Here is a 19,068-nt window from a genome sequence, read left to right on the forward strand (position 1 = left end):
GCATAAATTCCAGTACTCCTTTGTTTTGATTTTAAACCTTTGTGAGATACCACAGGTGGGAGATTATTTTTTAGTACAGATCACTATTGCCAAAGTATAATGTATAATGGATTTTTGCACCATTGGTGTAAGTGGAATTTTCACAAAGGTATTGAATTATTGGTCTAAGTTAATATCTTGGTAGGATTAATGGGAATCATGGCTGACTGCTGAGTTATTATTCAATTTTTGGGAACAGTTATATTTTGTCGGGCATATTTTTTGCTTAGAATATTGGTTATTTGTAGTGAGCTAGGAATTTGTTCTGTTTTGTTTCACAGTGTACATATTAGATGATGATGGCTTCGTTGTATACAATGTGAGTAAAGTATAACAATGAGTATTTCCTGGTGGAATGATCATGGTGACAGCTGTAGCAGCAGCACTTTATTTGTGGGAACATGAAATGTAGGGGAAAGATGATTATTTATTAAGTTCATATTGTGCATTTGAGCATTAGCACACTTTTTGTAACAACAAATTGGCTGTACCTGTATTTACTCTTGTAGGCCTAATATCTGATTTAACTTTGTGCTCTTATCTTTAACCTTTATTTGAAACTCCTTTTTCTGTTAAATGGTTGTTATGTTATCTAACTGACATTGTATCTATTACTGTATTTATAGTATGTCTTACATAATCTATGTACAATTTGGCATTGAACTGCCCTTGAATTTATTGTAAGTTTAAATTGAAACCTGTACAATTTGACACGTTCCATATCCTTGTGATTGACTCTCTAACTGGATCTAAGGAACATGAAATAAATAAATAAATAAAGTTCATAGAGAAATTAATAAAATGGAGGGGAAGCTCATTGTAATTAATTGTGTGGAGATTTAGAAAGAGCGTAACATAACCTATCTTTGGTGTGCCACTCAAATGTTGAACGATTTTTGCGTAATGCACATCCATGATGATCCAAACTGCTACAGCAACATGTGAAACAGAACTTTTCTTAGAGAGACGGAGTCAAAGGGTGCCTGTGGGGCATCCTTGAACTGCATCCTAAATTCCAGATGGCAGCTGACAGTGGGTGTACTTAGTAGCCAATCCAGTGGTAGTTATCACGAACTGTCAGGAGCAAGGGCGATCTAAGAATGCAGAACAGTTTGAGCTGCAGGGTAGCAGTATAATAATAAATGGTATGATGTGTGACATTTCACGGCCAACTTTTCAGCTCTCAGAAACTGTAACAGGGGGAATAATTCTTCACAAGACATACTTGTTACTGTACTTGTCTGACGAGCCCTCAGAAATATTACCTACTAAGAACCTGACCTTTTTAAAAAATACCTTGTATCCCAACCTACTCAGTTCTGTAGAAGACCTTGTGACAGTAACAAATGGGTGAACTATTGGAGAGGTCACACTTCAATGTTTACCACAAAATCACAGTTTATACCAACAAAAACTCATGGTAATAGGAGTTTTATCTTTGAGTACCATATTGATTCTGGTTCTTCCTTGTGTAGCCTATGTCTATTTACAGTGGAAAACCACCCACCCTCCTATATTCTCTAATCGCAACACACCAATCAAGTTTTTAAATAAGGAAGCACAGCAGAGCTCAAAGTATTTCATTTTCGTGTTTTGTCAAGGAGGTTGTTTTTGGTGTTTTGTGTAGTCCGAGAGCCACTAGGACTTACATTTTATTGTGCCTTAGAAATATTTCAAAGTGCAGCAGTTCGAGACTTACAAATATTTTGGAATTCTGAGTGCTAGTCCACAAAGACTAATAGTCAAGCTAATGACCATTTCAACTGAAATTTGTTACCATAGAAAGACTTGTATGCAGGTGTTGGAAGAAAAAAAAGAAATACAAAAAAGGGTGGGCGACACTCCACCCAGTCCAGATAATGATAGCTGCAGAAAACCCAAAACTACCACTTTAAGATTGAAAGAAATGCCTCTCAAAGATGAGAGTATTCAAATCCTAATGGTACTCTGCCGATGTATTTGCAACAAAGTGCCAGACTTTGAACTGCTCACGAAAAGCAGCAAAGCTCACATAATACTAGGTACAAAAAGCTGGTCGAAACCTGAAATTGATAGCAGTGAGATATTTTGGGAGAATTTATGTGTATATCGAAAGGATAGGCAAGAGGGAAATGGAGATGGTGTATTTGTCACTGCAGACAAAAAATCAAATCCATCGAGATTGAAATTGAAGCTGTATGTGAGACTGTTTGGGCAAGACTCAGTATCAGGGGTGGACATAAAATAACTGGATCCTTCTATTGGCTACCAGACTCATCACCTGATGTAACCAAAAACTTCAGAGAAAACCTTAGTTCACTTGTACATAAGTTACACAAAAATACTGTAATCATTGGTGGAGACTTTAATCATCCAACAATTAATTAGGAAAATGACAATTTTCTTAGTGTTGGGCATGATAAGATACCCAGTGAAACTTTACTAAAAGTCTTTTCTGAAAACTACCTAGAACAGATGGTTAGGAACCATACTCATTATGGAAATATAATGGACTTAATAGTAACAAAAAGACCTGAGCTCTTCGAGGATGTCCATATTGAAACTGGTATTAGTAACCATGATGCAGCTGTGGCAACAATGATCACCAAAGTGCGAAGGACAACTAAAACACGCAGAAAGATATATATGTTCAGTAAACTAGAAAAAAAAAATCAGTAATACCCTATCTCATTGAGGAACTTGAAACTTTCAGCACAGGTCAGGAGCATGTAGAGGAACATTGGCTCAAGTTTAAAAGAATAGTTGACCACACACTGGATAGACATGTTCCCAGTAGAACAGTACATAATGAGAGGAAACATCCATGGTATACAATCACCGTAAAGAAACTTCTAAAGAAACAGAGAGTACTGCATAATAAGTGTAAAACAAATTTAGGGGCTATAGATAGAGAGATGCTGAATCAAACACATTTGACTGCCAAGAGAGCAATGCATGGTGCCTTCTATGACTACCATAGCTAGGTATTGAAACTTCCTGGCAGATTAAAACTGTGTGCCCGACCGAGACTCGAACTCAGGACCTTTGCCTTTCGCGGGCAAGTGCTCTACCAACTGAGCTACCGAAGCACGACTCACGCCCGGTACTCACAGCTTTACTTCTGGCAGTACCTCGTCTCCTACCTTCCAAACTTTACAGAAGCTCTCCTGCGAACCTGCAGCCATGGCTTAGCCATGTCTCCGCTATATCCTTTCTTTCAGGAGTGCTAGTTCTGCAGGTTCGCAGGAGAGCTTCTGTAAAGTTTGGAAGGTAGGAGACGAGGTACTGGCAGAAGTAAAGCTGTGAGTACCGGGCGTGAGTCGTGCTTCGGTAGCTCAGCTGGTAGAGCACTTGCCCGCGAAAGGCAAAGGTCCCGAGTTCGAGTCTCGGTCGGGCACACAGTTTTAATCTGCCAGGAAGTTTCATTTCAACGAGTAGGTTCTCTACAGAATCGGTGAGGAAAGGAGTATCTCGTAAACACTGGCTAAAAGGACAGACACAATAATAGGTTGTGTGTTAAAACATAAGGTAGTAGTTGCCTGGTTCTAGAAAGAATTCTGGATTACACACACTGTAAGGGAAGACATAGATTGTAATACAGGCAACAAATAATGGAGTATGTTAGGTGCAAGTGCTACTCTGAGGTGAAGAGGTTGGCCAGGAGAGCAACTCCCACAGGCTGCATCAAACCCATCAGCAGATTGATGACTCCTCGCCTCTTGCTCCAACACATGACTGATTAACTTCCACAAAAAAATCCGATAAGTATTGTCATGCCACAATAATAAATGTGAACCGTCCCTCAAAGAGAGAGAAGAACGGTTACAAATGTGGTAAGTGGCCTACCAAAAAATCAGGCACAAAATGATTCTTTAGGCTGCCCTTGTTCATTTTTATGGTGCTTTTGAAACACTCATTCATCTGCAATTGAAAACTAGTAAAAAGTACTTTCATTGTTTGGGCATAAATGAGATGATATGTCCTTTTTCATCCTATACTACCACTATACTGCTTGTACACACATGCCCCTGATGCACAGATGCACTCCTGAACACGCCACATCATATCGACTGTACGGGCTTACCATATGTACAGGACTAGCCCAGATGATCCTGCTTTTTAGAGATGTCCAGGGTTGCAAAAATGCCTGGAGTTTGAGAATTTGGTGACTGGCAAGGATTTTTTTTAAATTTTAGAGCTACATTTTCTACATTGTGTTTTTAAACACTTTGTTATGGTCAACCTTGCAGCCAGTGCTGATGTTGATAGGGAGGCATGGCTAAGCAGTTCTGCCACTACTTTTCACTTACTATTTGTTTCTGAGTGTGAAGTAACTCGTCTACACATTTTTGATCATTTTCTCTCTATTCATCTTTACCAATGGGTAAAACGAAGTGTATGTCTAATGTTAACCTGCAACAAGAAAACAAATTTTTTAAATTGTGTAACGATAGTAACAATGAATGTTTTTACTGCACACTATGTACTGGAGAATTTTCTGTTGCATGTAAAGGAAGGGGTTATTTTAAAGAGCACATGAAAACTGCTAAGCATAGGATTGTTACTAACTCTACTATCCCATCAAACATAAGAGATTTTTTAAAGCCAAAGATGTTAATTGTGACTTGAAGTGTGCTACTAAAGAGGCAAAATTTGCAAGCCACACTGCTGGACACAAACTCAGTTTCAAAACATCAGAGTGTACGTCTCAACTGGTTAAAATATTATGTAACCCACAATTTTCATCTGCTAGAACCAAAACTGAGGCAATTATTGTCAACATCACCATTTATATCTGATAACATATTGTGTTCTTTGGAAAATATTAATTATGCAACATTAATGATGGATAGCTCAAACTGAAGTACAGTAAAACTTGTTTCTACTGTTATAAAAAATTTCAGTCTGGAAGAGGAAATTCAAGTTAAACTTTTACACTTTGATGAAGTGTCACAAAAAACTGCTAAAATTTTGATTGTGTTTCTTTTGCAGCATGTGAAAAAATATATACTTGAAGAAAAATATGATTTGTTATACTGCTAATAAAACTAAAAGCAATTTTGGCCACAGACAAGAAAGGAGGTATGAAATTGTGTTCAGTGAAGTTCAAAGTGATTAAGAAAGTCTGATTTCAGGAACTGGTTGTTCAGTCCACATTGTACATACATTATTTCTGAAGCAAGTCATATCTAATGAAAAATACAACTGAATAAGTAAAGCTGAATGTTTCAGTAAGCAGTAAGACTTGTAAGTAATTTCAAAAATATGTCCTGGGTTACACCCAAAAAATATGGTAAACCTACGAATGTACCTCTTTTCTGACGGTTTGGCCACCATGAGTCGGCAGATCTGTGCGACCGTTCGTGGGTGCTTGAGGATCGCATCCTCCCAACCATTCGTGCCCAACACTTCATTGTGTGTCCGTATGAAGTTGATGGTGACCTCCTCCAGTTTAGTACATGAGTGTTTCACAGCAAGTACTGCCATTTCTGAAGCATTGGTCACAGTGATCCCTTTGGCCAACATGGCTTCACACACTTGTTTCAGCAGTGGGATGCCGTACTCATCCGCTGCCACTAGAAGCGGTGCTGCATAAGTACACAGGTCTGGCACCTGGTCTGTGTACATGAAACAAAGCAACTGCTTCATGACTTCGTCCTTCATGTCAGAGATCTGTACAGTGAGGCTGCCGCTCTCTTTTGCGATGTCCCTTAGCTTGGCTCTAAACACTGGACTGCGGGCTGTTAGGATGGCCCTGTGCGCCAACAGCTGTGACCCAGACACCTCCAGTGTGACGTCAGCAGCCTCCTTCGACTCCAGCAGTACTCCCAGGTCTCCAGATAGACCACCTCTGCCTTCCAATGGAAATATCGCAGCCATCACCGTCACTGGGATCTTACTGTAACATGTCCAAGTATCAATTAAGTGACATGAGCTGTTGCACCACATGTAAATAATATTATTTCAGACTTAATGAACAAGTTAAATTGTAATTTTATCTTTTTTATAAGTAGGCAGAATGACTGGGCAATACTTTCAACTCTTACCTTGACGAGCCAAAATTTCAGTATTGCCAATAGATGCATATAAAGTAGAGAAAGATGTCCTGGGTTTCGATACCATTAGTGGAGATAGGTTGCAAAAGGCTAGGAAGAAATGGCTGGTCAGTTATACAAACCTGCTTCGAGGATGAGGGGACGTTAAGTATAATGTGAGAGTATGCTACTTTGGTAAAAACTGTCGCTTCCCCAGCCTAGAGAGAGAAGCAGATACAAATTAAGAGAGGAATGAATAGGAATTAAGGAATAGGAGAAATCTGGAAAGGGAGGGAGAGGGAGTGGAAAAAAGTGACTGAGAAAATAATTGATTAAATATACAATGACAAGCCAAAGAAACTGGTAGACCTGCCTAATATTGTGTAGGGCTCAAGCGAGCATGCAGAAGTGCCACAACTTAACATGGAGTGGACTTGACTACTGTCTGAAGTAGTGCTGGAGGGAACTGACACCATGAGTCCTGCAGGGCCATCTATAAGTCCATGCAAGGAGATCTTTCCTGAACAGCATGTTGCAAGGCACCCCAGATATGCTCATGTCTGGGGAGTTTGGAGGCCAGCGGAAGTGTTTAAGCTCAGAAGAATGTTCCTGTAGCCACTTTGTAGCAATTCTGGATGTGTGGGGTGTCTCATTGTCCTGCTGGAATTGCCCAAGTCCGTTGGAATGCACAATGAACATGAATGGACGCAGGTGAGCAGACAGGGTGCTTACGTATGTGTCACCTGTCACAGTCATACCTAGACATATCAGGGGTCCCATATCACTCCAATTGCATACACCCCTCACTATTACACAGCCTCCACTGACTTGAACAGTCCCCTGCTGACATACAAGGTCCATGGATTCATGAGGTTGTCTCTGTAACTGTACATGTCTATCCGCTCAATACAATTTGAAAAAGAGACTCATCTGACCAGGCAACATGTTTCCAGTCATCAACAGCCCAATGTCAGTGTTGATGGGCCCAGGCAAGAAGTAAAGCTTCATGTTTTACAGTCATCAAGGATACACAAGTCGGCCTTCGGCTCTGAAAGCCCATAGCGATGATGTTTCGTTGAATAGTTCACATGCTGACATTTGTTGACGGCCCAGCATTGAAATCTGCAGCAAATTGCAGAGGGATTACACTTCTGTCACACTGAACGATTCTCTTTAGTCATCATTGGTCCCGTTCTTGCATGATCTTTTTCCGGCTGCAGCGATGTCGAAGAGTTGATGGTTTATGGGATTTCTGATATTCACGGTACACTTGTGAAATGGTTGTACAGGAAAACCCCCACTTCACTGCTGCCTTGGAGAAGCTATGTCCCACGGCTTGTGTGCCAACTATGACACCATATTCAAACTCACTTAAATCTTGATAACCTGCCATTGTAGCTGCAGTAACCGATCTAACAACTGCCCCAGCCACTTGTTGTCTTATATAGGCCTGCCTGCTTACATATCTCTGTATTTGAATATACATGGCTATATCTTTTCTTTGCTGATTCAGTGTATAAAGACATACTATAAAGTAATAAAATGAGGATGTATGCTCAGGAGAGTGACAGGACTTGACAAAATGTTGGAGAGCAAGTTACCATCTTCAGAGTTCAGGAAACTCAGGAAGGGCCCTTGAGACCTGTTGACACACCTTGCTTTGGTAGTACTTCTCCATTTATGTACTCAATTATATTCTCAGCAACTTACTTTTCTATATTCATGTCCCACCATCCCCCTCTCTGTTCCTCTTGCTTTGGTCTATTCTGTCTACTTTTCTGCTTTCCTTCCAGTCCATAAGCGATCATTCATTTAATGTATCACTTCTCTTCATCTTTACTTCTCACTGTATCCTCCTGTCATTCCTGTACTGCAGGAAGCACAGACTCATCAAAGTACTATCTTACGTCTTCTACCTTCTCTGATGCCTTCCCCTTCACCGTTTCTACTCTACTCCACATTACAAGTAGGCCCCACTCCTCTTGGGGTCTGAATTAAAAGCCCCTCCTTTATAACCTTTCCTATATTTCCTTAAGGAAGGTACTACAAATTATGAAAGCTAGGACAGTTTTTTCCTTAGTTTTTATTTTAGTGTCACAGCAGCACTGGAATTTCATCTCCTGAAGATAAGAATGGTCCTTACAGTTTGCCTCTTTGTAATTTTACAATTTTCTGAAGTCAATTTAAGTTTTAATAAACTTTTTTTTATTGAAAAGCTGTGAGTACTGGAATTGTATATCACCATAATTTTTAACTAAAAATCTAATTTCTACAATTACTTTAGCGAGTGTCATAGCTCGAAACTGCTGATTGTTTCTGAGTGAGGCAAAAATGTGTTAGTCGCAGTAGAGACAGCAAGATATTGATCAACCACGGGATTGTCTGGGTCTTGTTAAGAGAGTTAAAATATGACTATTTTCCAGTGCAACAATTTTCCTGTTTCAAAAGTTATCATTTAATATATTACACGTAACAAAAAAAATTCTAAAACAATTTAAGAAGAGACTCAGATGACAATTTGTTCAAAGGAAGTACACTGGAAAGATTACCAGCACCAAACAAGACTGCAGTTTTACTATCACATCATGTGCTAATGCATCTATTGAAATAGATGTAACACAGAAGCTAATTTGATTTGAAATGCTTCTGAGTGGGTCAAGTTTATGCCTTGAATACACTTGACTTTAATATTCATGTGAATTTAGTAATGAAACATCCTCTGGAACAGAGATCTTTTGCACTTGGCCTGCAATTAGAAGGAATAGACTCTCTTTGTGCTTTGTCTGCCCTGCACCTTGTGGACCTGTACAGCAATGAATTCACATGACACACTGAAAGAAAACATATTTATTCACCAGTATGTGTGCAATTTATACAACACAATCTGTTTTGATAGGTCAAGATTGTGAACGTGGGAGATATAGGCTGAGGATTACAGAGAAGTACGCACAGTGTGCGTAAAATCAGCAACAACAATTTTGAATAATACTGAAGATAACGAAAACAATGGGGGTTTGGATCAAAAGTGTTAACACAAGTAGACATGGCTGATAGGTGAAGGCACACAATGCGTGGCCATGTTTAACTAAAGGTACAGCTGGAGTCCAAGACAATGCATCACCAAACTCCCACAGTTTTTTTGCAACTTCACTACTGCAATGCTGCCAAGCAGCTTGCATGTATAAACACACAACGAAATGACTGAGTATTGTGTACATGGAATGTAGAAGCACATTCAAAATGCAAATAAGATCACCTTTCGGAGAGTACTGTCACATTACAAATAAGAAAAGGCCTCTTATACTGAGGGATCAAATAAAATGTTTTTCCTTTTTTAGGCAGTATAGTATCGAAGAGAGGGAGATATGGAAACCCACTCTTTCTCTTCTGAGTGGGTCATTTGTACTGACAGATTTGTACAAGAATTCAAAATCAGCAAATGTGTAAGACAAGTTCACTGTCACCACTACATCGATAATGGAAAGAGGGAACTGAACTGTTATTAGGTCACCTTCCATTAGGAAAGTGGGCGCACTCAGCGACTGTTATATGATTTATACATTATAGAGTGCAGCAATCAGTCTTTTTTTTTTTTTGCTGGTTTTATTACGCAAATCCAGATTCCGGCTAGTGCCTAGCCATTATCAATGGACTAATTTCTAATCTAGATGCACGTTAGTTCCCTGTTGTTCGGGCGTCAGTCACTGTTCTTTGAATAATACTGTATGCCGACAGTGAACAGGAATTGTAATGTAGTAGCAAATTAGGAAATGCACATAAATAAGAAAAAAGTGTCATAGGTGGACATGCCAGAGAATTAAATGTAACAGCTGGGAAAGAGAATCTCCAAGTGATATGTGCATTTAGAAACCTGGTAAGCAGAATGGATAAACATGACAGGTATGCGCAACACAAAAACGCAAGGACTAGGACAAAAAGTCTTTCATAAATAGCAGCTAATGTCCAAGAATGTAAAAATCACACCCAGCTTGAATGCATTAAAATGGAGCCTGAAATCCAGAATGAAACTTGAGAAACAAACTATAAATGGTGTAAACTGTAAAGCATCAGAAAGTACGTGGCAAGCATGCGGACGTACTCCACAATCAGTTCCTTTTGAAATTCAACACATCAGACCACAATTTATCAATTTATTTCTTGAGTTAAAGGATTTTCGATAATACAATAGCGACTCGGCTAATCTGAATCACGTATGTATTACATTATCCTCAGATCTATTATATGTTAACATTAGCAAGGTGTTGGATATTAATTTATTACATTTTCCTGTTCATGTTGAAAAAGTCAGCATCCTGTATAGTGAGTGATAAATATGGAAGTACAAGCATTACAAATAAAATTTCTCAGTTGATATCCTGCTGCACTTCCATTACTATATGCTAGCTGCTTTGAATGCTAATTCACTGCAGCTGTCCAAAGGGCACATATTTTGGTCTATTGGGTTGAGAGAGAGAGAGAGAGAGAGAGAGAGAGAGAGAGAGAGAGAGAGAGAGAGTAAAAGATGCCATAAATAACCATAGTGTGTTTCTTGCTCACGTTGAATTACTTATTCGTTCTCGATTCATAATTTCAAAAGACTGAACAATTCATTTCCATTAATAATCACAATTGGCAAAGTTTTGAATGTGACATTAAAGTTGTGGGTAATTTTTTTCTATTGTCAAGATTGGTAAGTAAACAGGCTACGTAATTTTATAATTATCAAAATGTTTGAAACGTAACTTCTCAAACGAATCTGCAATATCTGAGAGTACAAGTGAAAATCATGTTATATCTACTTAGACTGCAACATACAATGTCACTGCATAAACATAGAGAACTGTGCTCACAATTTCTTTTGGTTTCTTCTCTAATTTTATGTCAGTGCACCTCTTGTTTAATGATGTTTCAGTGACAAATTTAGGTACGTTTGATTTCACACAAGACTGTTTTCAATTCATGTAATTAACTGACACTTCACATATTTGGTCTCAGACAACATTTAGTGTATTTTGATATTCATACAAAATCACAATCTTTACAACTTGCTTTTTAAGTTTGTTTTCTGAAGAAGGGTGTAATATTAGGTGAAACTGAGACTGTCTTTCAAGAGATTTGTCGTCACAAAACCAAATTTTTGTGGGCCTAATCAACAGTGCAAACCATATGAATATTCTATGAAGTGTGGCACCATTTATTATGTTAAGATGTTGCAATGCTTCACTTGTGTGTATCATTGGTAGATTTTCATTCACACTTTTGGTTTACAATATGTTGTTTCATTCTTGAGAATGGTCGATTAGCTTGCATTTCTTACAAGTCTTACAAAGGTCTGGTGAAGATGATGATCCGCAGAAGGTTTAGTAGTGGAGATGGAGAGTATAATAACTGTGATAATACCATTCTGCTTTCACCACTGATGTCCGACAGACTAAACTGTAGCACACATGTAGATGTAGCTCAAGGTCTAAGTTAGGTAAGAATGTGGTTGACTGGCAGTGAGATGGTGAAGCTAACGAATATGTTACAACAGTTTTTTTTTTCTCTTTTTTTCCTTTTATGTGCCATGATCCATAACTACATTTATGTTGCTGATAACTTATTTTCTGACATAGTCCAATATTTCAAAGGTTTTAATATATTCAAAGGCATTAATGACAAGAAAATACATACCACAATGTCTCTAGTTCCATGGAGATCCTGTTAGTTTGTCGGCACCTATTTTGCTAGTATTTTCATGTTGATAGTGGCACCATCCATTGAGCTTTTCGATTTCTTGAGGTTTGTATCTTTTCAGTTAATGACATTGCTGTATCGACATGGTATTGCGATGTTAACAAATCCCACTGAACGAGCACTGATTGACTCATATGGGGAAATGGCATCTGCTTCTGAATCACAATTGTTTTGCTAAGATGTTGGCAGAGCACTACAGCCTCGATTAAGGTGTAACTGACGTCTCAGCAGCTACATACTCTTTTTATTTCAGAAAACAAGTGATTTAAGTTTGAAACTATTTTCATAGTTCCGCATAAATTTTGTGTCCCAGTCTGCAAGTACTTTCCCTGTCCTGAATAATGGTACTATCAACAAGCCATTCTTCCAACTGTACTTGAAGTGTTCATTAAAGAAGCAATTACTGAAGACTCGCTTGCTTGTTTATTGGTTCTGAACTGAACTTTATATTAATATGGTTAACTGCATTACAACTTTGCTGTTACGAAATCTTTCTGTGTTGTTCAAAATATAGTGCCATGAATCAGAGTTTCAATTATGTGTGTTAATCAGTCAATGTACTGACTAATGTTCCCTGCAGGAGTGCTACAGGGATTTATTATAATGTCTTGTATAATTATTCTGTAACGGCTATTTTGTGTGTGATTATTGTGTTTTATTGTGTGATGCATAACAGTGATAACTCAGGCCACATCCAGAATCAGGCAAACTGAAACTGTGTGCTCGAGTGGAGCTCAAATGCGGAACATTGCCTTATCCAGGCAATACTGTTAATAAGTGAATATCCAGATAAGATTCACCCTCACAGTTTCAACTCCCTCTTACTTTCATTCTGTAAATGTGTAAATTATTGCTGGAAGTTAAGAGTTAATGCGTTGCTGCTCTGTAGTATAATAAGATTCCGGTGCACACATAGTGACAATAATTCTTGATATTTCTGTATTAGAGGAGTTTAGTGTAATAACAACAATCAGAATCCATCGTGCAAACTGCAGAAGAAAGCCATATTTGGCAAAAGTGTCAGACTAGTTTTACTTTGTACATTAAATCCAAATAACAGCCGTTTCACTACAAACTGTTCTTGTTGCAATCAGTGTCAGATGTGTAAAGCACTCACCTGCTTGCAGATACACATACAAGCCATAGTTGTTTCATTAGAGCAAGACATCATGGTGATATAGCTCACGAGGAATGTTAAATAAGAGTTGTCATCTTTGACCAGTGATGTAATGTTAATGGCTGCTGTCGAGTCACCTTTTGGTGCATATATTTCACAGTCTTGTTGTTAGCTGGCAAAAGCAACGAATATGACAGCATAAAAAATTGAATGTTTTTCTAATGAGATAAGCTACAGATAAGTGTCTTACCACAACCATATTTCTTAATATCACGTTCATGTACTTACTGAAGCAGCAGGGTTACTTGACTTTTGGTAGACTAGTTACAGTTGGACCACAAAGGATCATAGCTGTCAGGTACGGACACCAGTAACAGCGAGGAGTGGTGGAATTAATATCTTAAGGGCAAACACCACAAAAATTTACAGAGAACCACCAATATTTCATTGGTATATGCAGTCTGCTGAAAATAAAGTGCAACAACTTGAATTGGAATTAGTGTCCGAGCAGCGCAGTTGTATGCATTATAGGACACTCGTGTAGAAACTGAAATACAGCATTTAATGATCATACACTCTTGTCAATAGTCAAGTATATGATCTCAACACTAGACATAAGAGTGATTCTTTTACAACAAAAAGAAATTTTTCATACAGCCCATTATGAAAAGAGCAATATACCTGAAAGAGCTTGAAGATTCAAAATTTGAAATTAAGCTGAAGAAGGCTATTGCCTTGATGACCTGTAATTTAAGTATTGTTACTAGTTTTATATTTGATACCTTGAATGTTTTGATTGTGGGCACTCTGTGACTTTTTATCTTCATTATATTAAGATTCGACTTATCTCATCATTACCACGACTAACTGGAATGGTTGAACTTCATTCTTTGCAATATTAAAGAACAAACGAAAAGAAATTTCATTGGCCTACTATAATAGCAGGTGTACTTATGTGAGAAATGGAATATATATAAGCAAGATCTGGTCGCAATTAATGTAGATAAATCTTTTGAAATGTCAGCCATTAAACAGAAAAAAACTTGGCATCCACATTTGAGCATGTATTTTCTTGTTATTAATGCTTTTGAATGTTTTAAAACCTTGGAAATATTGGATTAGGTGGGGAAATAAGTTATCAGGAACATAAATGCAGTTGAGGATCATGGCACATAAAAGGAAAAAAAAGAAAAAAAAAAAACCTGTTGTAACATTTGTTGGCTTCGCCATCTCACTGCGTCAATCACATGCAACCTAACTTAGACCTCAAGCTACATCTAGGCCTACATGTGTGCTACAGTTTAGTCTGCCGCACATCAGTGGTCAAAGCAGAATGGCATTATTGCAGTTATAATAAGCTCTCCATCTCCACTACTAAACCTTTGTAGTCTAGAACTTAACAAAACAAAAACTACTGTCCCCTTCTGCGGATCATCACCTTCACCAGACATTTGTAAGTTTTGTAAGAAACACGAGCTTACCCACCACTGTCAAGAATGAGACATACTGTAAACCAAAATTGTGAATGACATTTACCAATGATACGCCTAAGGGAAGCATTGCAACACCATTGCCCTATGAATGTTCTGTTCACCTTGTGGCAATGTGAACACATTTTTAACATATCAACAAGTTCTGGACATAGTCTCAGCTCCCAAAATTAACATAATTTTATGTGGCGATGTGAACGTGAACACAAGTGTTAAAATCAAATTAGTACCTACTTACTGAACATTACAAATACTTTTTGCATGTCAAAACTGGTAAACACTACTATGAGTGTAACCTAAAGCTCAGCTTCAGTCTTAGACCATATACTTCGAGATTTCAACACACATTAAAAAATTACAAGTCAGTAGGCCTACATGAGGTGCCAATCTTAATTCTGAAGGCAAGCATGGACAGCATACACACTCTATTAACACACGTAATTAGGAGTATTTTTAGTATTTTTCTAGGGTATTTGAAACATATTTGGGTTGCGCCTCTACTAAAGAAGGGTACTGAAAGCTAAAGGCCAGTTTCCTTGTTCTCAACATTCTCAAAAATCGTGGAATCGGCTGTGAAAGACTGACTAATGACTTGTCTGAAAAAAATTCCACGTTCTTAACACAAGGTTGGTTTCCAAGGGAGCAGAAGCAGAAGTGTAATATCTGCCATATCTGGCACAGTTGACGACTTGAAGCTCTTGACACAGAAAATTGTGTCACAGCCATACTTCTAGAGCTGATGAATGTTTTTAACACTGATGATCATACAACATCACTAAAAAACTAAAAGCACCAGAAAGAAACAGCCGATGAGTGATCCCATTCACACTTTGAAAATAGGGTACAATAACGTCAAATTTTTAGTGAAACAATTATCAGTCCCCAAACATGTAAACACAAGTGTGTTTCAGAGGGGGACACTTGGACCAGTTTTGTTCTTAATACATATCATTGACTCTTCAGACAATATAAAAAATGTTGATGTAGTGAATGATAAATAGGCCTAATTCAAAAACCTACCTGAAGACTGGAAAAACGCTTGTCTTGGTCTCCCAACTCTTTCACTGCATATTATATACCGGCACGTAAACACTTGCTGCAAATATGTAATTCACAGTGGACCGGTACTCTTTTAATAACATAGGTCGGTGAATCATGTAACAGTATCAATATATTCTGCACTGTTTACACATACCATTCACACGCTACTCTTACAAAATAGGTGGGGTTCCAGTTCCTAACAAAGTTTCTCACATTTCATAACATACGAAAACAGTCGTTCACTTCTCAATAAAGTTTACTTATGGTAGAACTTTTCTGTTACACGTGTAACTTTCACAAATACTGCGCAACATCTCCAGTTGTTTAGATTTCTTATACAGTCATTAGCAGCTCGACTAGCTACCAAATCGTCCACTTTCCACCTCGTAATTTGTCTATTTACATCTAAATATACTTCCATAGCTTGGCGTAGGCGGGTTTCGCTTTGCTACGCACAATTAAAGGTTCTTGTACACAAACAACCTTGTTTGTCAAACGCGCGGATACGTCAAACAAGTCCGTACACGTACTTTAATGAAGTTAGTCAGTTTAACCTCACTTCGAAGCAGACGCTCTTCGTGTTCATATTTGGACAGTAGTGCGAATGGCAGCAAATGCACATAAATGCATTGACTTTGCTATCCCGTTTGATGAAGAAAAAGAAAGCAAGACGCTGGTCCAGGGAATGACTTAAAATGAGTGTGAGATTATCCACGAAAATCTGCTTAGGAAATATTAATCTCAGAACTTGATTACATCAACTTGGAATGGACAATGAAAATTTTCAAAAACTTGTTACGGCCCCCGTAAAGAGGCAAAGGTGTCTGTCAAATTCCCTCTTTATTTAGTCACGGATGTTTCAAACAAGCCCGTACACGTACCAACAAAGCTTGTCAATTTAACCTTACTTTTGAAGCAGACGCTTTTGGCGTGTGCTGTACTTTGACACTAGTGGGAACGACTACAAATGCAGATACACATTTCTAGCACTGACTCTTTCACTGTAGTTAAACAAGAAAAAGAAACATGGAGCTGGTTCAGGAAATGCTTTAAAAGTGAGAGATCACTTTTGTAGAGTTACTTCGCTCTCATGTTGAAAACCGACACAACTATGCAAAAAATTATTCTCTTGTACTCCATCCTCTGACAGTTCATTAAAATATCAGAACCCACATTGTACGCTGAAGAACCGGAGAACTTCGATTCTTTTATTTCATTACACGTCTGCTTGTTACGTCATGCGTAAAATATTGGTTTTGTTCATAACCTATTCCTCCGTAGACATATGGCTGGGAAATATGTGATATCCCTACCATTTTGATAACGATTAGCGCTATTTTGTTTTTATCCTTGACCGCCGTTTCCATATTTTCAGAAACTTACCATACTTATTGTGAGATAAATTGTGATAAAACAATTTTTCACTGTACTTATGCAGCGTAACATCGACGCTAACAACGTTCTCCATCTTGTCAAATTTCCCGCAAGCACGTCAAACACCATCGTACACTGCCAAATACTTAGTTAAGTTTGACAAAATGTTTCATCGTTTACGGGGGCTTTAATGAGATATTATATTCTTTTCCTTTTTTTGAAGAACTAACCTGTGCTACGTGTGTCCTTAACGACCCATAACGCTACTCGCTATCTTACAAACTGGGACTTCCCCTAACTCATTTCTACGCTTTTCCTGCTCGCATCTGGATGAACCTCCCAACACGTCTGACCAGTTGCCAGCTGTTCGCATAAGCGCAGAGCTGCAATCGTTTTAGAGCAGCGCCTGCTCACGGTTGTGGATACTTCGAGTATAGCTGTTGGCTGTTTGAGCAGCATGTAGCAATCACCCAAAAGCTGCCACGAAATTTTTTCTGGTGCTCTTGAGTTGCAAGGTTCGCGCATTCGCATAGCTGCTGAGTTGTAGTGACCCATGTTTGCTGTTTGTGGTGTTCCGTTTTCGAAGCTGTTGCAGGGGAGTGTCTCGCAACAGTACACACTTGGCTGTTTCGACGTCACGTGACTGTCCCTTTAACACTTGGTCGCAGTGACAGATTTCCATCAGTCCCGCCACTGACGGCACCTGTTGGAAATACTGAAGAATTCAGTTTTAGCATGAAATGCGTAACTTCCACCTCATGTTTTAGTTGTTCATATACAATAAACAAAAGAGAATAAAAGTTACGCAGGAGGTTCAAAAATGGCTCTGAGCACTATGGGACTTGGCTTCTGAGGTCATCAGTCCCCTAGAACTTAGAACTACTTAAACCTAACAAACCTAAGGACATCACACACATCAATGCCCGAGGAAGGATTCGAACCTGCGATCGTAGCAGTTGCGCGGTTCCAGACTGTAGCGCCTAGAACCGCTCGGCCACTCCGGCCGGCCTACGCAGGAGGGCTTCATTGCAATTTACGTAGTTTTTGCCCTATGGAGACTTTTTTTTCAGTGTTAACCTTGCCGGTTTAATTATTATAACGAAACGTGCAATCCTTCGCGACTGTGGTGAATTTATATTCCAAGTCTGACAAAGGTAGTTTCTCAGACCAACACAATAACGGCCAGTTTACACCGGCCTTTAAGTCACGGCACGGTATGTCAATGGAAGCCACGTGATCTCAACTCGCATGGCTGTTCTCAACCGCTGTTCCGCGGGAATCGCGATCTTCGCAAAATGATTTTCAACCATTTATACGCGCGAAGAGCACATACACAAAGTGGTAGCTTATATACGTGTATAAGTGACAAGTGTACACAGTATGAAGTTCAATGAGTACTTTGTTTACTGCAATTTACTTCCCAACAAAAGAGCTCAACACAGGCACGCTTTCGCAGCTAGATACAAAAGACAATCAAGCAAAAGATATACACACAACATAATGTTCGATTTTCGAGTACTGTTCCACATCCGACTGGCTGGCATCAACAAAAACAACCGTCTGTGCACCAGGAATGGGATAGACCAATAAGACAGCCTTTGCTAAAGACAATTTCATGGACTTGAAAGCCTCCTCGACTGGACCCGTCCAGGGAACTTTTCTGACACCAGAAGTGTGTTTGACCTTTAGCAGGTCATTGATAGGTTCTATAAAATCTGCAAACTTCGGCAGGCGTCGCTGGTTATGATTGACCATACCTGTAAACCTGCGAAACTCTTCGAATGTGGTAGGAAAAGGTATCTGCAAAATGTCTGGGACCCTCTGAGGAATAGGAGAAATATTGTCTATTGATACAAGGTAACCCAAGTAAATACACAATTTCCCTTGTTCATTTTGACGCCGTTTGCATCACGATAGGAGAAAAACGCGTTCAGATAGGAACTATGGTCACTCATATTATCGGAAGAAACCACGTAAAAAAATGAAATGAAAAAAATAATGAAATGCTGTAGAATCTCATCCATAAAACGCTGCCACGTCTGAGCAGCGTTACGAAGACCGAAAGGTATGACGTGGTGTTAAAATAGCCCAAAAGGCGTCGTGACTGCGGTTTTGTGCTTGTTTGTCTCGGCCACTGGAATTTGTGCAAAAGCTTTAATGCACAGAGGCACCTTCTAAACTGCTTGCGAAATGCAACATGTTCGGTATCGGGCACCGGCCTGGCGTAGTACGGGAGCTCAGTCCCCTATGGTCACTG

The 19,068-nt window shown here is 38.9% G+C and overlaps 1 protein-coding gene across 5 annotated transcripts in view; it reads right to left on the reverse strand.

The window, feature by feature from the left end:
- LOC124776272 (poly [ADP-ribose] polymerase tankyrase-2-like) overlaps nt 1–17,086 on the reverse strand; it is a 92,875-nt gene extending 75,789 nt beyond the window's left edge. Inside the window, exons 1-2 of one of the 5 annotated variants that reach the window (XM_047251173.1) lie at nt 17,042–17,086; nt 5,330–5,917 (exon numbers count right to left, since the gene is read on the reverse strand). In XM_047251173.1, the coding sequence (XP_047107129.1) occupies nt 5,330–5,898 (569 nt within the window). In that variant the 5' untranslated portion in view covers nt 5,899–5,917; nt 17,042–17,086. Of the gene's footprint in view, nt 1–5,329; nt 5,918–15,416; nt 16,339–16,820; nt 16,916–17,041 lie in introns of those variants that run through there. The other 4 variants (XM_047251174.1, XM_047251175.1, XM_047251176.1 and 1 more) reach the window with 4 other exon arrangements.
- Nucleotides 17,087–19,068: the final 1,982 nt, after the last annotated feature.

This window comes from Schistocerca piceifrons, chromosome 2 (assembly GCF_021461385.2).
Source record: "Schistocerca piceifrons isolate TAMUIC-IGC-003096 chromosome 2, iqSchPice1.1, whole genome shotgun sequence".
Taxonomy (NCBI): Eukaryota; Metazoa; Arthropoda; class Insecta; order Orthoptera; family Acrididae; genus Schistocerca; species Schistocerca piceifrons.